Below are 23,690 nucleotides of genomic sequence, written 5' to 3'. Positions count from 1 at the left end.
GAGTTTTGGCTAGACCTATTTTCGGCCCAAACGGGCAATTTAGGCCGGCCAAATCGGATTTGCGTCAGGCTTGGGCCTTGGCTGGGGTCGGGCTCAAGCCTAGATTATCCACAAAAAAATTTGAGCAAAAGCCCAGCCCAAAGGCCAAAAAAATTCGGGCCGAATTTGGGCAGGTGCATGGCCTATCCTAGCCCGGCCTACTTCCAGCCTTACCACCGGACCTGATCATGAAGTAAGATTGGTTGGGTCAATCCCACTGCTTGAGGACTTGAGAGGCAAAGGAGAGTCCGTTAGGCAAAGGCAATGCCAAGCGTGGAGGCAAGCTCTCCGAACGCAGGACACATACATGATGCAGGCAAGCTACTCGTGAAAGCAGAGGAAACAAAATGTCACAAGTTCCTGGCAAATGGAACAAGCACCATCAAGGAGGCACAAAATTTCTAAATTAGCATTGCCTTCTCATGGCATATGAACGGAGCTCACAAACCTAGCGTGAATGCAGTATGTTACTCCATAAACATGTTCCCAATAGTTACCTATTAATTTCTTCTTTGAGTAAACACAACGAAACAGGAGGGTGATGCACAGCCACTATAGCATCTGGGACATGTGGAAACTTCCATTGTTGCTCGTGTGATGAATCCCGATTAATGTATGACAGTGTAATTCTACTCTTCTTGGCCATGTAGCAAGATCAATTTACTGTTTCCCGATAAAGATATCATGTTTCAAGATGTTGAGCAAATCAGGTAAGTTCTGTTGCTGCCAAAATCCGATCTAAAAAGACTGGACGGGTTGGCTATTGGCAAGTGGCCAATTGAGGTTATGCTCGGATGAAGAGATCTATTTGGAGCTAGAAGTCCGACCCAAAATGAGAGAGGAAATATTTAAGGTTGCGATGACTTTTCAATGCATAAGTTGGGCAAGAATTTTGAGAAACAATTGAGGCTTGAGAGAGAGTAAAAGTAATATGAATGTAAAAGCTAGTGCTCTTGAAGGTCCTCCAGGTGCAGGTTATATAGGAAGAGGGTCAACATCGTAACTACCTGCACGTTACCTACGTCGCTGAGCTTAACTGCGTGGAATGTACATGGGCAGAGTTTTAACGGCCGCCCGTAGGATGAGCTTTAACAGCATTTATAAAGTTTTACATAGAGGCAATGTGGCGAGTTTCTATTAGTCGGTTAGGTTATATTGAAGCATATCAAGTCTTACGTACTAAATCCAACCAAATTCTAGCTGTAAAAACAAACTGTAGTTTGGCAAGAGACTTGAGAGAGTTTGCATACACGGAAGAGTGAGTCCAAATATAGAAGGTTGTTCAAGTTGAGTTCTTTGCTTGTTCCAAAGACACATTTTTTTTAGTGTTCTCTCTAAGAGCAATGACGAATTTTGGGGAGAAAAAAAATATATAAAAGGCTTGCTTTTGCCCCATATAAACTTGCGCCTATTTAGAAAAAACCAAATAATAATAATAATAATAATAGTAATAATAGTAATAATAATAATAATACTCATATTGACGTCATAGTCTTGGATGGTAGTACACAAATGTTATGCTAACTTTACAACATATGAAGAATGGTTATCGGAAGTTATCTTTTTTTTTTTTTTTTTTGTTAGAATGTGATTGCAAATTGCATTTAAGTCACTAAAGAGGTGCGCATAAAAAAATTAGCTTCCAATCTTGGTACAGCTCCAAGTACTAATTTACCAAAGGTGTAACTAATTTTACTCTTCCAATTATTCAATTAACTATTGATTATTTAATTATTCAGATTATAATTACATAGTGAGCTTTTTTTAACCAAAACGAAGAAAAATTAGCTATAACAAGCCCAATCATGAATGATAAATCCAATAACATAAAATAATTAAAATTATTGAACAAATCAAAATCAATAACTGTTAGTCTGTTACCAAATTATAGAGTCCCATTCCGAAGGAAAATCCAATTAATTATGAATCCAAGCCGAACCAAAAGCACAAATGATTGGACATGGATTTACACCCCTGATTTGAGCACCGGAACAGGGACAAAACCCGAGTCGGAATTAAAGTGCCAACCAGCCGGTACATCGGTGAACCCGTGAGTAATTATTTTCCAATCAGGAAGCGAAGAAAGCGCGTATCCATCCAAAAATATCAAACACGCTGGAACTTTCCCTCCCAAATTCCCCCAACGAGTTCGTATCCCAATCTGAGAACCAAAACACGGTAATTAACACCAACCTCCCTTAATTTCGCTCGTTATATGTGTAACAAATACAAAGAACTCCATCACCCACCCTTGGATCCCAATCAAACGGATAGATCTCGGATTCTGTAATAAATTTCTGACCACTCCCCTTCCAACGCCGGTAACCACAGGTACATTTAAACGCCAATCAAAGATCGGAAAGAATCTTCTTCTTCTCACCTTTCCCACCGGTGTAAATAGGAGGGAGAGAGCAAGCGGTTTCGTTGCTTCTCACCGCTTTTCTTCTTCGGTTCTCCGCTGCAGCTTCTCCTCCTCTTTCCCCATGAAAGCCATGGGGGACCGCCCTTACCTCTCCTCCAACCGGAACGCTAACGGTGCTCGGACCCTCAACGGCAGCGGAGCCACCGCCAACGGCGGATCCGGCCGTCCCCCTGCCTTCCCGGCTACGAAGGCCCAGCAGTACAGCGCCACCCGCCCCCTCCCCCGTCCGCCCCCCCGCCCCCGCCGGCGCCGCCGAGGGTGCTGCTGCACCTGCTGCCTCTGGCTGACTCTCCTCCTGATCGGCCTCATCTTCCTCGCCGCCATCGCCGCCGGTGTCTTCTACGTCCTCTGTCGCCCTCAGCGCCCCAGCTTCTCCGTCGAATCCTTCCGCCTCTCCACCTTCAACATCACCTCCTCCAATCTCCTTACCTCCCGCCTCGACCTCGCCGTCTCTGCCCGGAACCCCAACCGGAAGGTCGTATTCCTCTACGACGACGTCGCCATCTCCGCCTACTCCGACGGGGTGGTCATCGGGCAGGGCTCGTTCCCGGCGTTCGTCCACGGCACCGAGAACACCACCGTCCTCAAAGCCACAGTCTCGAGCTCGCGGCAGAGCCTGGAGCCGGGAGAGGCAGCGGATCTGACGAAGAGGAAGAAATTCCCGCTGGAGATCGATCTGGAAACGAAGGCCGGGGTCAAGATCGGGGGGTTCAAGTCTAAGAAGATCGGAATTAGGGTGCTGTGTGACGGGATCGAGGGCCGCGTCGCCAAGGGGAACCCGGCGGCCGGCGCCACCTCGCCGGCCAACGCCCGGTGCCAGGTGAAGCTTCGGATCAAAATCTGGAACTGGACATTCTAGAGAAAATAATTCTATCATGAATTTAAGATCATTAAAAAAAAAAGATCAAAAAAAGGTACAGTGGACGGTTTAGTTTTTTAACAGGTTTCTTTCTCTGTTCCTTATCTTTAGTTTGTGGAATATATTTCCTTTTTCATTCCTCTAAAACTTCAGACGAGCTGTTGCTTGTTGTGGATTGAAATAATTTATGTTCTTTTATTCTCTTTCACTGAATTGTTATTTGTTATATAATAATTTAGAATTGGATCTTATCTCCATCTTTATTAGCTCACAACTGTGTTTTATTATCAAGTAAAGAATAGTGGAAGAAATTCTGCGGTGGGCATCGTCATGGTCTTGGTGATGTGGAAGTGTCGGTGGAACCACCAAAACAATGGTCTCGGTGCTTTCCACGCGTCTTCGTCTTCGTCCTTTTTTTGTTTCAACCTTGTTGACTCTGAATAAGTATGATTATGTATTTAATTTAAAATCTTTAATTTATTTTTATAAACATTATTCATGTAGTTTGATGCATGTATTTTGATGTGAGGAGATGCATGATCAATACGGCCGTGCAGTAATAGAGACAAAAATTTTGAGGTCCATGCTGAAGAGCAAGAAAAGAGTGATAAAATGCATGCATTTTGGTGATGAAAGAAGCATGGTATCCACTGAAACTAAAAGAGATTTTTTTCACATTTCTATTGCTTAAATTGAAGATATTGTAGCATTTATTTGAAGATCTGGTACAACATTGTTCCTTGATATTGTAGTAGAAAAAATTATATCCTACACCCCACGCTAATATAATGTTGCACTATGTAAATCATACGTCTCAGTTTCTATAAGTCCCATGCTTTCTGCTCTTATCTTGGATTAACGTCTCATGGTGCACGACTCATGTGGTCAGCATGATGCAGGATATATTTTTTTTTTTTTTTTTTTTTTGATCTCATCTTCTTCTTTCAATATAATACGTCTTGAGTGCGGAAAATGAGGGATAATGCGTGCAGTCTCTTGATTGGCTAACCGATGCGTCTCTTTCTAGCCTGGTTCGGTGCGCATGAAGGCATGGAAGCGAATTTTTTCTCTTTTTTTTTTTGCCCCCAAAGAAATGGCGAATAAAGTACATTGAATGCCGGTAAGCGGATGATTTGATTACTGTGGAGGCGACTTGCTGATGTTAGCCAGGCCCACCGCGTGAGGGAAGAACCAAGGAGGAATCTGTGGGGACCCGGCGGTGACCTTATCCAGAAGTTCCTTTTCTTTTCTCAATCTAAATAATAAGGTACGTCGGCGGCAGGAATGAAGAGTTATTAAAGGTGCCTTCTTTTGGGGCTGAACATTTTGATTCAAAATATTCGTTGCTCGTTGTGCAATAGAGAGGTCCCTGGTTATAAACGATTGATATGAAGTCAAATTAATTTGATAAAAAAAACTATAATTGGTATGTAAGTTCGAATCTCGTCGAAACACAATGCCTAACACAAACTTTGAAGCTTGCCAATTATGGGTTATCACTTTGTTTGGGCCGGCAGTTTGGGTGGATGGAATTTGTCTTTATACTTGGTTTAGGTAAAGCAGTCCCACTTGACCTTTCCAGAGGCATTTGTTGGTGTAACTATTTTACATGTATTTTAAAGTTGTGAGGGAGATGGTTTAGGTAAAGCTATTTTATTTCTTCTATTCTAACAGTTGCTTTTTATGAGATGGTTGATTTTAGAAATTTAGACTTCATGATATAAAATGTCATTGCATGTGTTTTATTGCTCCAAAGGCCATTCTTATCTAAATAATTGCATACAACTATGCTTCAATTCTCCTATTTTTCAAATTATTTCTCGGACTGCATTGAGTTTTGAACATTTTTCATCTCTATATATAGTCTTACGATTTTGTGGAGACCTGTATTTTTGGTAAACAGCCGTCCGGACCTAAGATTAGTACACAAAGATTTAAGATCAGCTTTATCGATGTTTATCCACTAATCCTCCGTAAGGGACTTTACTTAGGATCACCTACAAGCCTGATAATTTGGAGTAAGCAAGTGAGAACCATTTAATGTCATCTTTATTGTAATCATTGCTAATCAATACTCACCTACTAAAAAGACACTAGCTGCTTATGCTATAGTGGATGAGAAGATGGCTTTTCATTTAGGATATTTTACGGAGGCCTCCAAAATAAATAAATGTCCTAATGGACCTGGTGATGTTTTCTTATTTAGCTTCATGACATCACAAATACACACATATATGTAGGAGATTGATAATCTACTCTCGGTTATGGTAGGTTATCAATCTGCCAATTTTTTCGTAAACAAAAAATATTCTTATTTTTTATAACTCTTAAAAATATTTTATATTTTTTTATAATTTCATATTAACTCATCCTCTCAATTCTCTCTCTCTTTCTCTCCAAACATGCCGGAAGGATTCTATTCTCCTTCGTCCCCGAGGTCCGGGGGTTCCACACATTTCGTGCCGGATTCCATAATTATTTACAACTCCGGTCCTCCGGAAAGTACCGTCTCGTCAGTCGTCACGGATAAGGAGGGAGCGTTGCACGTGCGGCCACGAGGCTGGCGATTTCCGCTATGACGTGGATCGTACGGTTGTCCTGTGAGGCCCGGGTGAGATCCCACGTGCTTTGGACGGTCCACGTACCTCACGGAGTAATAGTGAGGTGGTTCCTACCTTTTTGATTGGAGGGGGAAAAAAAAAGTGACCATGGTCATTTAAAATAGTATGATGTGTAGCCCATTGAAGGATGAATTAAGTGGATTAAATGAATCGGGGAGCTTGTGTTCGTGTGGCATGCTACCGTCCAGTTGCATGAGAGGTACGTGTCACACACGAGCCCGATCACCGTCCATGCATTGTTGACGTTGTCATGAGTGGCAAGACAATTTTTTTTTTTTTTTTTGTGGTGATGGTTGTTTACACTACTCTATCTTGAGTACAACCAGCTAGGCGTCTCATGCGATGTCTAAAGTATCTTGTCAGAATGTTGTGCAGTATAGGAGGCGATCCAATCTGCAAGACAAATTTCTTCAAAAATAGCAAATGTAACATAAATTTCTTCGAAAACAACAAATGTAATATAAATGTAACTACTCTATCTTCGAATCGGCGACTGGTCTCCGGCAGGGCTGTCCACTGTCCCCCCTGCTCTTCATTCTTTGTTCAGATGCATTATCTAGGGCACTTCGGCATGTGCCAGAGCATCCGGTATTGAATGTGTACAGATCGGCGGTGGAGTCATATTAGATCTCGTGCCTACTTTTTGCCAATGACTGTCTGTTGCTGCTTCGAGCAACACGGAAGGCTGTGAGGGTGGTCTGAGATATCCTGGATAGCTACCGTTCTGCCTCGGGTCAGTTGGTCAACAGGACCAAGTTCGCTATTTGCTTTAGCCCAAGAACCCATCCACAGATCAAAGCCTCCATTAAAGAGATCCTGGGTGTGGGCGAGCAGGAGGGCACGATGAGGTACCTTGGGGTCCCTATCACCGGTCGGTGGCTCAAGCGTAGTGGCAGCTCCAATGTCGAGATGAGCATCAGACGTAGGCCGAAGGGATGGTAGATGGACTTTCTCTCCATGACGGGGCGCATCATCTTGGTTCGATTGCTATTGAGTTCGATACCTGTATATTTGTTGGCGAACACGCCAGTGCCGATTTCCCTATTGAGGTCTCTAGAGCTGTTGTTTAGGAGCTTTATGTGGGGCAGGCAGGCGGGCAGGAGAGGCATTCACCTGGTGGCGTGGGAGGTAGTGTGTCAGCCACTCAGACAGGGAGGTTTGGGTGTGTAGTTTCTGCTGGCGAGGCGAGATGTTCTAGCTGTGCGGCGTGCCGCTAGGTTCATTCTGGAATCGGATAGTTTGGGGAGTGCCTTATTGAGGGCAAAGTATGGAGCATACACGACCGAGGTGGAGCTCAGTGTCGGGTGCCATTGTTCATTCATATGGAGAGAGATATGTTCCTCCACCCCGTCTGTGTTACTGGAGATCAGGTGGATGAATGGAGATGGGCGGTCCGTCAATGTTTTGCAGGACAAGTGGGTGATGGAGTTACTGCTTTGTAGGCTACCGACGATGGTTGACTCGGTGAGGTTGGCCGGGCTCAGAGTCAGTGATTTCACAGTCGCTGGTGGAGGTCGGTGGGACGAGGTCTTGATCAGGGAGACCTTTGGGGCACAGTTAGCTGAGAGGGTGCTTGCTATCCTGCTACTTCGGGGCGTATTAGATAGACATGTGTGGGCGGCGATGGGATCGGCCAGGGTGCGTGCGACGGACTTACAAGCGGTGATGGGTGGCGAGGTGTCTAGGCAGTGTGATGGTAGCTGGGTCTGGAGGTTGCGAGTCCACCTCCGAGTGGCTCTATTCATCTGGAAGTTACTCTGGGACTGCCTACCAACTAGGAGTTTGTTGGTCAGGAGGGGTCTCAGAATTTCTTTGATGTGTTGAGACTGCCCGAATTCGGTGGAGACTATCAGCCATGTGTTGTTCGAGTGCCTACGGGCAGCTCAGGTGTGGAGGAGGGCATCATTCCCCATGTTAGTGTCTGGTGTGGTGGCGGAGGAGTTCCTTCGACAGATGAGGGTTGCCACACGATCTCCGAGTACTGCTGGGTGGGGTATTGTTGCCGTCTACTTGGCTTATCATATTTGGTTAGATAGAAATACTAGAATCTTCGAGGACAAGAGGGTATCGTTGAGGTCTATTGTAGAGCAGGCACTCCACCAAGCTGTGGAGGTCACTGAGACTGTTGGGTTCGATTCATTTAGGATGGCTAGGGACACTTGGGACCCCCTCTCCACTATTATAGTGCCTAGGTTTGTTCTTATTTTTTGAGAGCCCCCACTCTGTGGCCATCTCAAGGTGAATTTCGATGGGAGCTTGTTCGCCGGTGGTGATAGAGCTGAAGTTGCATTTGTGAGCAGGGACCACCGTTCTAGGCTGATTGCTGTAGGGGTCGTCTTTCCTTCAAGATTTCAGCTTTTGGGGCAGAGTTCAGGGCAGTGTGGGCGGGGCTCTCTTTCGCGAGATGTGTGCTAGATGCTGACTGCATCATTCTGGAGGGGGACTCAACTGTGTTGATTGAGCGATTGCGGGAGGAGGGGTGGGAGGTGCCAGAGCACATGCTTCTCAGTGACACATGATGGATGATGCAGGAGTGTCATGCTGTTCAGGTCAAGTATGTTCTCTAGGAGGCGAATTAAGCTGCAGATTGGGTTGCCTCATTTGTTGCTCATCATTCGGAAGATTTTCTTTGGACCCAGCAGACTTCTTTTTCTATTTTATGTAGTCTTCTTACTAGTGATGTAGCAGGCTATGCTCATGCCAAAGATGTATGAGTAGCCGAACCCCCCCTCCCCCCGGGGAAAAAAAGTAATGCTATAGGATCCAAAGCTAACAAAAATTTTCATGTGCCAGCTGGTATAACATGTGGCACAAAGCAATTGGTGCTATTCACAACAAGTCTCATATGCCTGTAGCAGGGACAGTGTCTTAGGTGTGAAATAATTTTTTTATTTTATTTAAAATATGAGAAAGAAGCTTTTGCCCAAAAAAAGAGAGACTGACATTGATAACTGATAGGGGGCAGAATGGATCGTCCTGTTCAAGACAGGGAACCACCCCATTCCGGCTAAGCAGACCTTAGTACCGACCAGGCCAAACCCCGGTCCCACTAAGAGCCAGTTCGATCTTGAATTTTGCCAAAGGTCCGACCGGTCTCGTCCGAATCTCTCCGCTTCTATGATCTGTAGCAACCCCTTCTAGTAATTATATTGACATCCCGAGCTTGAGCTCGGGGCGCCCTATACGATGACGCGCTCCGGCCAAGTTCGGGGCACCCTATGCGACGACACGCCCTGGCCCGAGCTCGGGGCGCCATGCTGAGCAAACCTCAGAGTCAGAAAGTCTAGGACGACCTTAGGGCCAGCCGAGCCGACCTCATCAAACTTATATCGCGACCCCAAATCGGCCCGACCTCAATGCCTACTGAGCTGACCTCGTCAAGTATATGCTATGGTCTCCAAGCGAGCCCGACCTCGCCTACGGCCGCATCCACGTGCGCACCTATGCCACGCCTATGCCCGCATACGTGACCGTACAATACCTCGCCACATCATGCTTACTTTGCTGGCTACGCCATGACACAACAACCAAGGATGACGCCATGCTACCCCAGTCATACTTGCTGTCAAGGGCCATGCCCTGCCATATCTTCCAACGCCATACTGATCACAAGAACGGCCTACACCGTATGCCTCAAGCAAGCTCTGGCTGCACGCCATCTGGCCAAAGCCATCTCCTTCCATGATGAGAATGGGCCATACCTCCGCCATCTGGGCACCTCTGCGGGGACTATAAATAGCCCTATCAGGTAACGTCTAAAGGACCTTTGGCCAACGAAAACTCCATGCTAGCTTAACCAACAGAAGGCCCTCACCAGAATCATCGGTGAGGCTTTGTGCAGGTACACCGACGCACAGGAGGTGACATCCTTTCTCCATCTCGACCGGCAGCTCCCCTGACTCCTCCGGCGTGGTCACCCTCAGGCCAAATTTGAACCACAATATATAGCGCTAGAGGAAGGGCCTGAGTCGTGATCATGAGGTTAAAGGGTCACGGAGCTTCGAATGCATCGAGGCGCTGCGTACCAACTCCCAGCAGCTCGCTTCAAACTCCACCTCCTACAGCACCTGCACCAGCAGACCGGACTCCTCAGGTTCAGCCAGAGCAGTTTAATCTGCTCAACTGGCAAGTCTAAACATTCACTGCGGCCATTCAAAGCCTGCAGCAGGCAGTAGCCTAGTCTACACCTCCTCTTTGCGGGCGCGAGCCTTCATGACGACGCTCGCAATGTCACTCCCCTGCCACGCGGTGCACGATAACTGACGAAAGGGAGTACGGCCGACCAAGGAGGAGATCTCTCCGGCTTGAGAGAAATCTTTCTCAACCCAAGAGCGCGGCTCGCCCAAGGTCTCGGCTCCAGAAGTTTGGAAAATACACTCCCCTCACCTCCACCCGAGCTGAGATCCTCGTGAAGATTGAGGGTCAGACTTACCTCCGACCTGAAAGTGATCCTATGATGCTAGTAGTGATAGCATGCTGAAATTTAAAACTTTTTTAAAATCAATGGTTGTACCTGTTCGGTTGCCTACATACCCCTTTACAAGGGGGATCAAGCCACACGTAGTTCTTTTAATTTTGAAATTTGCAGCAGAAAAATCGAATCAAATATTTTAATTCTAGCATGCATAAGAAATCAAATTTTAAAGTACCACTACAAGTATTCATGATCAATATGCCGGAATCGTTTAAACGATTATGTTAAAATCATTGCACAATTAATTTCAAATCTGAAATGAGATTATTAATTAAGTTCTAAACTCAATTAATCTAATACCCAACTAATCTTCGAATGTTCATCGAATAGGCTCTGAAGATTACTCCGTGAAGAGCCCCAAAAGAGGTTTAACCCTCGGAGATTGGAATCTATAAGTGATACAACTTTGGATCTAGATTCATACCTTTATGAAATCTGAAAGTAATGGATTCGATGCTCGAGCTTCGTCGTCCTTTGCTAAACTTTGACTCAAAACCTAATTTAACTCAAAATTGAATCCAGTTCAATTTGGCTCATCCTTAGTCCATTTACTCAATCAAATTACGTTTATTAGCAATCTAATTACTAATTAATCCTCTAATAATTACTTTAATTATTTTATAGGATAATATGCCATTCGAATTGACCAAATTATCTCTGAATGATTCTCAATTATCCATCAGCTATCTTGATCAATCAGGAAACTTTCATGCGTGTGACCTCATAGGTTCGAACCTAAGCCGGTAGTATTAGATTATGCCCTAGAAGCCAATCTGGCTGTCATATTATTAATTCTGAAACATAATTTGTATTTGACTTTATTATTATTGAATAAATAAAAGACATCTTTTTAATTCATATTGTTTATGTGTCTATGAATCGTCCAAGAAATTAATAAGATGATGACGTATATTCTCAAGAGTTGAGAATTTGAGTCATGTATCATTGGTGATTAATTTCTAAATGCTCCTGATCGATGGATCATCACGAGGACAGTGATCGATCCGATGAGATCAGTGCATATATTGCTTTCCTTATGGATGGACGAGACTCGAGTCCACATTGTGAGGACACTGAAGTAATAGTGCAGGTGCTTGTTAGAGAACAAGGGTACTGAGCGTGACCAAGACAAGAAGTCATTTGGATGTCTATCCACTCGTCAGTGACTTGCTTGATGTTGCAGTAGCGTGACTGGTCCTTTGACCTGCGGTGTTTCGGCTACTCACAGTGAGGTTATTGTAGCTTGACTGCACGTATACATGATTTCTAGACATACGGGTCCATGCATTGTAGATTGGCTGCAGTAGGTTCACTGTAGGAGTAGGGTATGCACCTATATGGAATATATCGATCTTGATAGATAAGGAGAGATCCTATGTGATTTATAAGACCTCGGCCGAGGCAGTATACACAGTGGAGAAAGAGTTTTCCACTCTCGAACTTAAGTCGAATAAAACTTGACATATGACAGACGATGGAGTTTGACGAGTTGTCCATGACCTCCGTCCTGTAAGGATCCACGATAGAAGGACTGTATCATACGATAACTGCAAAGGGATCCGATGTGAGTTCTCTTGGGTTTTCAGCCGCCATCAGCAAAGGGAAAAGAAGAGGAGGCGTGCACCTCCTCTTGGCCTTCTTCCTTGGTTCCAACGCAGGGAAAGTAAAAGGCAGCAACTAGCCTTTTGGTTCTTCTCCCTAGAGCTTCCTTCTTCTTCATCCTCCCTCTGACATTCAAGAGTTGATTGAGAAGGAGGTGATCAGCCATCAAAACAAATCTCTGTAAGGGAGCTAGCACTCCGGAGAGATTGGAGCGTTTGGATCGGCCCTCTGCTTCGTGTCGATACCCATAGAGGCCGGACGCTTGTGCGGCTTCAAGTGAGCCTTGTTCCAAAACCACGATCATCAGTTTGTGGTGATTATCTATTGCACAAGGTGAAAATCTGATCTTCCTAATGTTTTTAAAATTTTTTAATCCTAATCTATCTACGAACGGTTTTTGAAATACGTTCATGAGATGAACGTTGATCCCGCGCATGCCACTTCCGCTGCCATCTAATTTTTTTTAATTTTCTACGGCATGGGCAGGTTTCCAACAGGTAGTGCAGGAATGATTTTCTGCACTAATCAATGTGACCATCTAGCAATGGTACCCGACGTCCGGATAGGCTACTATATAATTCATCCCTTTGACTCCTAATGCCAGGATGACCTCAAAATTCTGTCAGCTCTGTAATAAGTACATCCTCTATGTGATCAACTTTAGAAATTCTGTGACTCCTCACAAGGATTACCCTGGCCAAGGTTTTGCTAAATTGAACACAAAGCAATATTTTCTATTTCCAGGAGGGGTCAATTCCATTTTGACTCACGCACCGATTTTGCAAGTACTTGACTGCACCCAGTAACCTTCCATCCCAAAAGTAGAAATTCTGCTAGTCTGGTACCAAAGTATAGTAAGTTGTTTGCTAATCACTGTGGTGATCTCAGGTCTGAAGGATACTTATACCCATATCCACTCGGAATATTTGTTGACAGTAAAGCATTCCGAAATTGGTCACGTTCAGTGAAATGTACTTCTACACTTCACCTATGTGACATATCAGTGTCTCCACACTCCTTGGTTAAGAGGACAACCAACATATATATCACACAATGACCTAATCTTGATAATGATGTCGTCCTAGTAACAGCATATCATTTAATCGCAAACAGGTTTAAGGACTTAAAGATAAATCCTCCTTTATCATAAAATAAATCCTAAGGACTTCATCATATAAGAGTTCATTTGAAGATGTACAATGAAATGATGAATAATGCCAAATAATATTTTATTAATTTGTCAATTCATTTACAAAATTCAATCATCAACATCCTAATGATTGACACTTAGGATACAATTTCCAACAACTTCCACTTAGCCTAAAGCCAATTGGCACAGTATCTAATACCCATCTTCGACTTGTATTCGTTGAACTCTTTGATGCCAAGAACTTTGGTAAATGGGTCAGCTAGATTTTTTTCTGTATCAATTTTCTGTAGATCAATGTCACCTCGTTCTATAATCTTTCGAACCAGATGATAGCGTCACAGAATATGCTTGGTCCGCTGATGTGCTTTAGGTTTTTTTGCCTGAGCTATGGCTCCAGTGTTATCACAAAATATAGGAATTGGACCATCAATGGAGGGTGCCACTCCAAGCTCGGTGATGAACTTGCGCAACCATACTTCCTTGGCTGCATTAGATGTTGCGATGTATTCTGCTTCACATGTAGAATCCACCACTGTGTGCTGCTTGGAACTCTTACAGCATATAGCACCACCCTTAAGAGTAAAGATATAATCCGACACGCTCTTGCTATCATCTTGATCTGACTGAAAACTGGAATCAGTATATCCTTCAAGTTTTAAGTCAGAATTACCGTAGACAAGCCACTGGTTCTTAGTATTTCTCAAATACTTAAGGATGGTTTTTACAACCTTCCAGTGGTTGCTATTTGGATTAGACTGGTATCTACTCACTACTCCTAGTGAGTATGTCACGTCTAGTCTAGTATATGTCATGGCGTACATTATAGATCCCACTGCCGAAGCATATCGAATTCTGTCTATACTCTCTCTCTTTTGAAAAGTTGTCGGACAATCCTTCTTGGAGAGGTTAATTCCATTGCCCATTGGAAGATAGCCTTTCTTGAAATTAATCATGCAGAACCTCTTCAACATAGTATCAATGTACGTAGATTGGGATAATCCAAGCAATCTTTTAGATCTATCTCTATAAATCTTCATCCTCGGAATGTAAGATGTTTGATAAGTGATAAATAATGCATAAATTTGTAGCCATCCGCGCTACAATGTAGAATAACCCTGGGTCAATGTAGTCACCTTTGTTGCATGGAACGAATAAAATAAAAGACTTTCGGGATTGAAATTTGAATTAATTTAATTGAGCTCGATCGAGCCTTTGAATTAGAACTAAAACCTCTTTTTCATAGCACTTATCATTATTTTTATGCATATATTTTAAATTTAAACATAAGAAAATATGTTCCCCTTCATCATGGCATTGTTAAAAATAATTCGAGTTTGCCTGATTTTTCGAATCTAATGTGTGCAGATCAAGTCGAACTAATTGGGATGATGTCTGAACTAATGTGTGCAGGTCGCATTTGCAGCTGAACCCATATCCACATCACCCTCTAAGTGCTTAGCGATTAATGCTCCAAGTTTGATCCCAGCCATCCCATGTTGATCTCTCAATATCCCAGCTCACAAATGCGTTTCATTACTCTCCCACATTACAACATCTTGTTGGGAACCCGCCCATGCCGCTGATATTTCAAAACTAATCAGATGGCAGCGGAAGAGGCATGTGCGGGATCGACGTTCATCGCATGAACGTTGTTTCATGAACCGTTCGTAGTTAGATAAGAATTAAAACTTTTAAAACCTTTAGGAAGATCAGATCTTCACCTTGTGCGGGTAGATGATCACCGCAAACTGATGATCGTGGTTTTGGATGAAGGTTCGCTTGAAGCCGTTCAAGTGCCCGGCCTCTACGGGTATCCACACGAAGCAGAGGACCGATCAAAGCTTTCTTGTCTTCCTGGGGTGCTAGCTCCCTTGCAAAGACTTCTTTTGATGGCTGATCTCCTCTCTTTCAATCAACCCTTGATTGTGCTTGAGAGGAGGAAGAAGAAGAAGGCAACTGGATGAAGAACCAAAGCCCTTGCAGCCTACTCCCTTTTCCCTGCATTGGAAGGAGGAAGAGAAGAGGAGGGGGCCGCCAATGGCTTTTCTATTTTCTCCCTTTGCTTGCGGCTGAACCAAGGAGAAAAGGAGAGGGGTGGCCACGGCTTGAAGAGGAGGAAGGGTCCATCTAGGGCGCCGGCCCTAGTCCCTCTTTCATAAGCATGAAGGGCTCCTACAAGTTAGGAGCCCTTGACTTCTTTCCAATAGGGGGCGCCGGCCCCCCTCTCTTCACCCTTCTCCACATGGAAAAGGGAGGGGCATATGCCCCTCCTCATGGTAAACCCTAATCCACATTAAGTAGGGTTTGGAATGCCCTAATGTGGTCAAGCCCTAATCCAATTAGGCTTAGCCCAAGGGTAAACCAATTAGGATCCAATCTAGGAAAGTCCTAATCCAATTAGAACTTAAATCAATTTTGACTCAATTGAACTCTTCAATCCTAATCCAATTAGGAGTCTTATTGATTCATTAGATTAATAATTAATTGTGACTTAAGAAAACCTTAATCCAAATTAGGACATATTTAATTTTAGCCCTAATCCAATTAGGACTCTATTTGAATCCGAAGTCCTAATCCAATTAGGATTTCTAGGAATCCTATTCTAAGTAGGAATCCAATTATGAATTCAAAATCCTAATCTAATTAGGATTGTAGGAATCCTACTCCAAGTAGGAATCCCATGTTGTCAGCGCCCGCGCCGGAACCTACTCACACCGGCACCGCCACCGACGTCGGACAAGCAAAAGGAAGAACAAACGGATAAGCACTCTCTCGCTCCCTCGACACCGGACTCAAGGATCACCACTTCGCTTCCGCTGCGAAGGGCAAAAGGTTACCCCTGGTATCAGTAGGGTAAAACACTTGAGCACCGCAGCAGATTATCAAAGATCAAAGGAAGAAGAAGGAAGAAAATAGCAAAGCAAACACAAAGATGTAACGAGGTTCGGCTACAAGTAGCCTACGTCCTCCACCGCTCCAAATCTCAACTAGGATGAACAGATTACAGAGATAGCACACACCAGAACGATCACAAGCGATCGATCTACAAGAGATTCACACAGAATTCCCTTTGCACAAGAAGTAGGATCCCAATCCTCTTCTTCTCTAGAACCCTAGCCTCACAAACAAGAGTCTCTCTCAAATATACGGCAATCTCTCATACCCTAGGGCTCTCATGAGTCCTATATATAGTCTCAAGACCTTCATATGATCATAGCCGTCGAAGTGCCACCAAAAACACCAAAGGAAACTCGTCCGTATGATTTCCTGCGAGCTCGAGTCGACTCGACTTCAGTTCGAGTCGACTCGGGCACGTCTGGACAACTTCCAGTATAACTGGCACGATCTCGGGTCGACTCGACTATGGCTCGAGTCGACTCGACGATGCTTCGAGTCGACTCGACTATAGCTCGAGTCGACTCTGACAGTCCAGATAGAAACATGGTTTTTCGGCTTTTCTCCTCCCGGTTCGACTCGACAGGCCTCGAGTCGACTCGACTGTTCCCGAGTCGACTCGACTGTAGCTCGAGTCGACTCCGACAGTCCGCCAGACAGAACTATGCAGAATTAATTCTCCTTCAATTCTCTTCATCACCAATGGTCCCCACATACCCCAACAATCTCCCACTTGGAGACCTTGGGTATATCCTCTTGTTACTTGGCTCTCTTCTGTGCTCCCACTGAAACTGAATCATCCTAGTGAGATAGGTACGATGCCTCCTCAACGTCTTCAAGCATGAAGACCAGCAGAAGCTGAACAACTCCTCAGCTTCTCCACCGTGACGACCTTCGTTAACATATCTGCAGGATTCTGACTTGTATGAATCTTCTCCAACTTGACGAGTCCCTGCTCGAGCAATGACCTCATGAAGTGGTACCGTATGTCAATATGCTTCGTCCTTGAATGGAAAGCTGAATTCTTTGCCAGATGAATTGCACTTTGACTATCTGAATATAACATGCAATCCTTCTGCTCCTTCCCAAGCTCCTTCATCAAGCCTTGAAGCCATATTAGTTCCTTGCACGCCTCTGTGGCTGCCACATACTCCGCCTCCGTAGTCGACAATGCAACAACTGGTTGCAACCTGGAAATCCAACTGACGGCTCCACTGCCCAAGGTGAACAAGTACCCTGTCGTGCTCCTCCTGCCGTCCAAGTCCCCTGCCATGTCTGAGTCCACAGAGCCCTGTAACCGGATCTCAGAACCTCCATAGCACAATGACATGTGCTCAGTGCCTCTCAGATACCTTAGTATCCATTTGACCGCGCGCCAATGCTCCAAGCCTGGGCAGCTCATAAAGCGACTCACAACTCCCACTGCTTGAGCAATGTCTGGTCTCGTACACACCATAGCGTACATCAAGCTCCCCACCGCCGATGCATACGGGATTTTTGACATATTGAGCTCCTCCACCCGCGTCTTCGGACTTTGCCCTTTTGAAAGCTTAAAGTGGGCACCCAGCGGTGTGCCAACAGGTTTGGCACCCTCCATGCAGAATCTTCTGAGTACTCGGCTGATGTACTCCGCCTGAGATAGTCTGAGGATATGTTTAGACCTATCTCTGCTGATCCGCATCCCAAGGATCTGTTTCGCTGCTCCTAGATCCTTCATTGCAAATTTTCTTGACAGCTTCAGCTTCAATTTTGCAATCTCATGCATGCTAGCTCCTGCAACTAACATGTCATCAACATACAATAGCAAGATAATGTAATATGTACCGAAGTCCCGGAAGTAGCAACAGTGATCCTCCTGACATCTCCTGTATCCTATCTCAAGCATGTAACTATCAAACTTGAGATACCATTGTCTGGGTGCCTGTTTCAAACCATAGAGGCTTTTCTTTAATTTGCAGACTAAGTCACCCGTGCCAGCTGCAATGTATCCCTCCGGTTGCTGCATATATATCTCCTCATCGAGATCTCCGTGGAGAAAGGCCGTTTTCACATCAAGCTGCTCTAAGTGAAGATCCTCTACTGCCACCATGCTCAGCACCGCCCGAATAGAATTCATCTTGACTACAGGAGAAAAGATCTCTGTGAAGTCGATACCTGCTTTCTGCTGAAATCCTTTTACAACCAGCCTGACCTTGTACCGCTTCTTCCCACCCTGCTCTTCCTTCAGCCTGTAAACCCATTTGTTTGACAGTGCTTTCTTCTCCTTGGGCAGATCCACCAAATCCCATGTTTGATTCTGCTCCAATGACTTCATCTCATCATTCATGGCCAACTCCCACTCCTTCCTGGTATCAACCTCCAATGCCTCTGTGAAGCATTCAGGTTCGCCATTATCTGTGAGCAGCAAATAACTAAGAGTCCCATCATACCTTTGCGGAGGCTTCCCATGAGTACTACGAGTGGACCTTCTTAGTTGTGGAGGGGGTGCCAATGCTTCAGGTTCTTGCTCTGACTGAGTCTTATGACCAGAATTTGTAGACTCCTCTTCAGGATCCACAAAATACGGCTCAACAGGTTTTGTTTCTGATTCATAGCTCTGCTGCATTTTCTCATTGAATACCACATCATTACTACGAATGATCTTCCTGTGTTCGGGATCCCAAAGCCGGTACCCAAACTGTTGACCTCCGTATCCAACGAAAATGCACTTCTTTGATTTGGCGTCTAGTTTGCTTCTTTGACTGGAATCAACATGGACATAACTGGTACAACCGAATACTCGTAAGTGCGCCAAATCAATCTTCTTCGCTGTCCATGCTTCCTCAGAAATTCCAAATTCAAGTTTCTTTGATGGCCCTCTGTTGATCAAGTAGGCAGCAGTGTTAACTGCTTCCGCCCAAAACTGCTGTGGCAATCCAGCATGTATCCTCATACTCCTGGCACGCTCATTAATTGTTCTGTTCATCCTTTCAGCAACTCCATTTTGTTGTGGTGTCCCTGGAATTGTCCTCTGCCTGACGATCCCAGCCTCTGCATAGTAGTCCTCAAACTCCCTGCTACAATACTCACCACCGTTGTCTGATCTCAGGCATTTTAACCTCCTTCCTGTCTCGAGTTCTACCATTGCCTGCCATCTCCTGAAGACCCCAAATACCTCTGACTTGTGCTTCAAGAAGAACACCCAAAGCTTCCTGGTAGCATCATCAATAAAAGTAACATAGTACTGAGATCCACCAATGGAAGAAACCGGTGCAGGCCCCCACACGTCCGTGTGCACGAGATCTAGCTTTTCTTGCTTCCGAGGTTTACCTTCTTTGTTGAATGAAACACGCTTCTGCTTTCCGAGAACACAATCCTCACAGAAGTCCATCTCAACACTCCTGAGACCCTGCAGCTTTCCCAACTGGTGCATCACCTCCAGTCCCTGATAACTTATGTGCCCAAGTCTGCAATGCCATAACTTGGCGTCCACATCTGCTGCAGCAACTCCAATAGAGTTCTCCGTGCCGTTGGCGACATAAAGTGTCCCAACCTTCTTGCCACTAGCCACCATCAACGAACCCTTGGATATCTTCCACTGATCAGCTGTGAAAGTAGTCTTGTACCCCTGGCTCGCCAACTGTCCAACAGAAATCAGATTCCTCTGCAGTTAAGGCACGTGCCGTACGTCCTCAAGCTCAAGTGAAGATCCAGAAATCAACTTCACTTCCGCGCTTCCCCTTCCTTGTATGGTGCAAGGCTCTCCATCCCCTAGGTAGACATTGCCGAAGTCTCCCTTCTCATATCCTCCAAGAAGCTTCCGTTGGGATGTAGCATGGAAAGACGCGCCCGAGTCTATCACCCAAGACTCGTCACCGGTAGATAAAGATAGAACGAGGGCATCCATGTCACCGTCTTCAGCAAGATTTGCCAGATCCTTGCTGACTCCTTCGGTGTGGTCGCCTTGCTTCCCTTTAGGAGATTTGCAGTCCCTCCTAAAGTGCCCTGTCTTCCCGCAGTTCCAGCACTTCACTCCCTTGTTCTGAGGTGCTCGAGACCTGCTGGATCTCGACTTCGAGTCGCTTCGAAATCGACCGTCCTTCTTTTGTCTTCCCCGATCAGAGGTGTTTAGTACACTTCCAGACGACTCCGTAGCTCCAGAAGATTTCCTTCTTGCTTCTTCACTCAGAAGCACTCCCACAACGTCATCAAAGATCAACTTCCCCGTCGCCGAAGAGTTGCTCACCGCCATCACCAGGCCCTCCCAGCTATCAGGCAATCCGGAGAGGATTAGCAATGCCCGAATCTCATCGTCAAAACTAATCTCCACTGACTCCAACTGGGCCGTGAGTCCATTGAACTCGTTGAGGTATTCTGCTACGCTGCCGCCATTTTTCATACGAAGATTAAACAACCTCTTCATGAGAAATACCTTGTTTGATGCTGAGGGTTTCTCGTACATCCGCGACAATGTTGCCATCAACTCCATCGTCGTCTTCTCGTTTTTGATGTTGAATGCCACTTGGGATGCAAGTGACAATCTTATGGTGCCGAGCGTCTTCCGATCGAGGACCTCCCAGTCTTCATCGGACATCTTCTCTGGTTTCTTCGCTCTACCTCCAAGAGGTAAATAGAGATCCTTCTGGTAAAGATAATCCTCTATTTGCATCTTCCAAAATCTGAAGTTCGTGCCATTGAACTTCTCAATTCGCAACTTCCCTTCATCCGCCATCGCAAAATACCAATAGCTCTGATACCACTTGTTGTCAGCGCCCGCGCCGGAACCCACTCACACCGGCACCGCCACCGACGTCGGACAAGCAAAAGGGAGAACAAACGGATAAGCACTCTCTCGCTCCCTCGACACCGGACTCAAGGATCACCACTTCGCTTCCGCTGCGAAGGGCAAAAGATTATCCCTAGTATCAGTAGGGTAAAACACTTGAGCACCGCAGCAGATTATCAAAGATCAAAGGAAGAAGAAGGAAGAAAATAGCAAAGCAAACACAAAGATGTAACGAGGTTCGGCTACAAGTAGCCTACGTCCTCCACCGCTCCAAATCTCTACTAGGATGAACAGATTACAGAGATAGCACATACCAGAACGATCACAAGCGATCGATCTACAAGAGATTCACACAGAATTCCCTTTGCACAAGAAGTAGGATCCCAATCCTCTTCTTCTCTAGAACCCTAGCCTCACAAACAAGAGTCTCTCTCAAATATACGGCAATCTCTCATACCCTAGGGCTCTCATGAGTCCTATATATAGTCTCAAGACTTCAGATGATCATAGCCGTCGAAGTGCCACCAAAAACACCAAAGGAAACTCGTCCGTATGATTTCCTGCGAGCTCGAGTCGACTCGACTTCAGTTCGAGTCGACTCGGGCACGTCTGGACAACTTCCAGTATAACTGGCACGATCTCGGGTCGACTCGACTATGGCTCGAGTCGACTCGATGATGCTTCGAGTCGACTCGACTATAGCTCGAGTCGACTCTGACAGTCCAGACAAAAACATGGTTTTTCGGCTTTTCTCCTCCCGGGTCGACTCGACAGGCCTCGAGTCGACTCGACTGTTCCCGAGTCGACTCGACTGTAGCTCGAGTCGACTCCGACAGTCCGCCAGACAGAACTATGCAGAATTAATTCTCCTTCAATTCTCTTCATCACCAATGGTCTCCACATACCCCAACATCCCAGTCCTACTCCAACTAGGATTCCCAGTCCTAATCCAATTAGGACTTTAGGAATCCTATTCTAAGTAGGATTTGTGATTTAAGTCTAATTAATCAATTCCCATTCCTTCTTCAACTTCTTATCAATCGAATTGATTACTTGTGATTCATAATCACTTTTCAACCATCGGATCGGTCAATACTTCTAGTGTGTGTGACCCCATAGGTTCTATTCGACTGGTAGTGAGATATATTGCGATCTCTATCACAATATCATTGAAAACTCCTTTCAATGGGTTGGAACGATTCCAACTCTACTCATTAGGATTTTTCGATCATCGAGATAATCCCTGTGAGTCCTACCATCCACCAGTGACACCTAGCAGCATGTAGTGGCTACCTAGTAGAATAGAAAGATGAACCTCTAGGTGCAGTTATCATGTGATACAGTCCTACTATCGTGGATCCCTACAGGACGGAGGTCATGGACAACTCGTCAAACCCCATCGTCTGTCATATGTGAAGATTTATTCGACTTAAGTTCGAGAGTGAAAAACTCTTTCTCCACTGTGCATACTGCCCCGGCCGAGGTCTTACGAACTCAGTCTTATAAATCACATAGGATCTCTCCTTATCTATCAAGGTCGATAGATTCCATATAGGTGCATACCCTACTCCTACAGTGAACTTACTGCAACCAATCTACACTGCATGGACCCATATGGCTAGAGACCATGTGTGTGTGCAGTCAAACTACAATAACCTCACTGTGAGTAGCCGAAGCACCGCAGGTCAAAGGACCAGTCACACTACTGCAACATCAAGCAAGTCACTGACGAGTGGATAGACATCCAAGTGACTTCTTGTTTTGGTCACGCTCAGTACCCTTGTTCTCTAACAAGCACCTGCACTATCACTTCAGTGTCCCTACACTGTGGACTCAAGTCTCGTCCATCCAGAAGGAAAGTGATCTGTGCACTGATCGGATCGATCACCGTCCTCGTGATGATCCATTGATCAGGAGCATTTAGAAATTAATCACCAATGATACATGGCTTAAATTCTCAACTCTTGAGAATATGTATCATCATCTTATTAATTTCTTGGACGATTCATAGACACATAAATAATATGAATGAAAAGATGCCTTTTATTTATTCAATAATATATAGTCAAGTACAAAATTATGTTCCTAGAAATAACAATGTGTCAGCCAGATTGGCTTCTAGGGCATACATCTAACAATCTTCCACTTGCACTAAAGCCAATCAGTCATATATCTAAGCCCCATCTTCTCAAGGTGGGCTTCAGTCTTTTGCTGACTTAGCTGCTTAGTGAACGGGTCTGCCACGTTATCCGCGGAGTCTACTCTCTGCACCTCTACATATTTCTTCTCAACATAGTCGCGTATGAGATGGAAGCGCCGCTCTATATGCTTAGACTTCTGATGAGACCTTGGCTCCTTAGCAAGGGCTATGGCGCCATTATTATCGCAGTAGAGTGTTATGGCATCTGATGTCATCACGTCCAACTCTGCAATGAATTTCTTGAACCAGAAGCCTTCCTTAGCAGCTTTAGAGGCGGCGATGTATTCAGCTTCCATAGTAGAATCAGCAATGATCGGTTGTTTAGAACTCTTCCAATTCACCGTACCACCATTGCACAAGAACACATATCCAGATGTTGACTTCCTATCATCGACATCAGTCATGAAGTCTGAATCTGTGTACCCTTCTACCTTTAACTCTGATGATCCTCCAAAAACCAAGAATAAATCTTTAGTTCTTCTCAAGTACTTAAGAATATTCTTCACAGCTGTCCAGTGTTCTTCATCTGGATTCGACTGATATCTACTTGTGACACTCACAGCAAGGGCTATATCAGGTCGTGTACATAGCATGGCATACATGAGGCTCCCTATTGCCGATGCATAGGGTATCTTGCTCATGCGTTGAATCTCTTCAGATGTG

General features: G+C 45.0%; 1 protein-coding gene across 1 annotated transcript; it reads left to right on the top strand.

The window, feature by feature from the left end:
* The first annotated feature begins 2,190 nt into the window (after positions 1–2,190).
* On the top strand, positions 2,191–3,528 carry LOC103717534 (NDR1/HIN1-like protein 10). The gene has a single exon (XM_008805972.6). It carries the CDS (start codon positions 2,523–2,525, stop codon positions 3,318–3,320), a length of 798 nt encoding a protein of 265 aa, XP_008804194.1. The 5' UTR covers positions 2,191–2,522; the 3' UTR covers positions 3,321–3,528.
* The last annotated feature ends 20,162 nt before the right edge of the window (positions 3,529–23,690 follow it).

Source organism: Phoenix dactylifera, chromosome 1, assembly GCF_051530095.1.
Source record: "Phoenix dactylifera cultivar Ajwa chromosome 1, Ajwa_hap1_PhDact_Kaust_v1.1, whole genome shotgun sequence".
Taxonomy (NCBI): Eukaryota; Viridiplantae; Streptophyta; class Magnoliopsida; order Arecales; family Arecaceae; genus Phoenix; species Phoenix dactylifera.
Note: the sequence above shows the minus strand (reverse complement) of the source record. Positions and strands in the feature narration are given on the sequence as shown.

What these genes read in the sequence shown, in the direction of transcription:
- LOC103717534 (XM_008805972.6), top strand. Translation starts at nt 2,523, where the DNA reads ATGAAAGCCATGGGGGACCGCCCTTACCTCTCCTCCAACCGGAACGCT.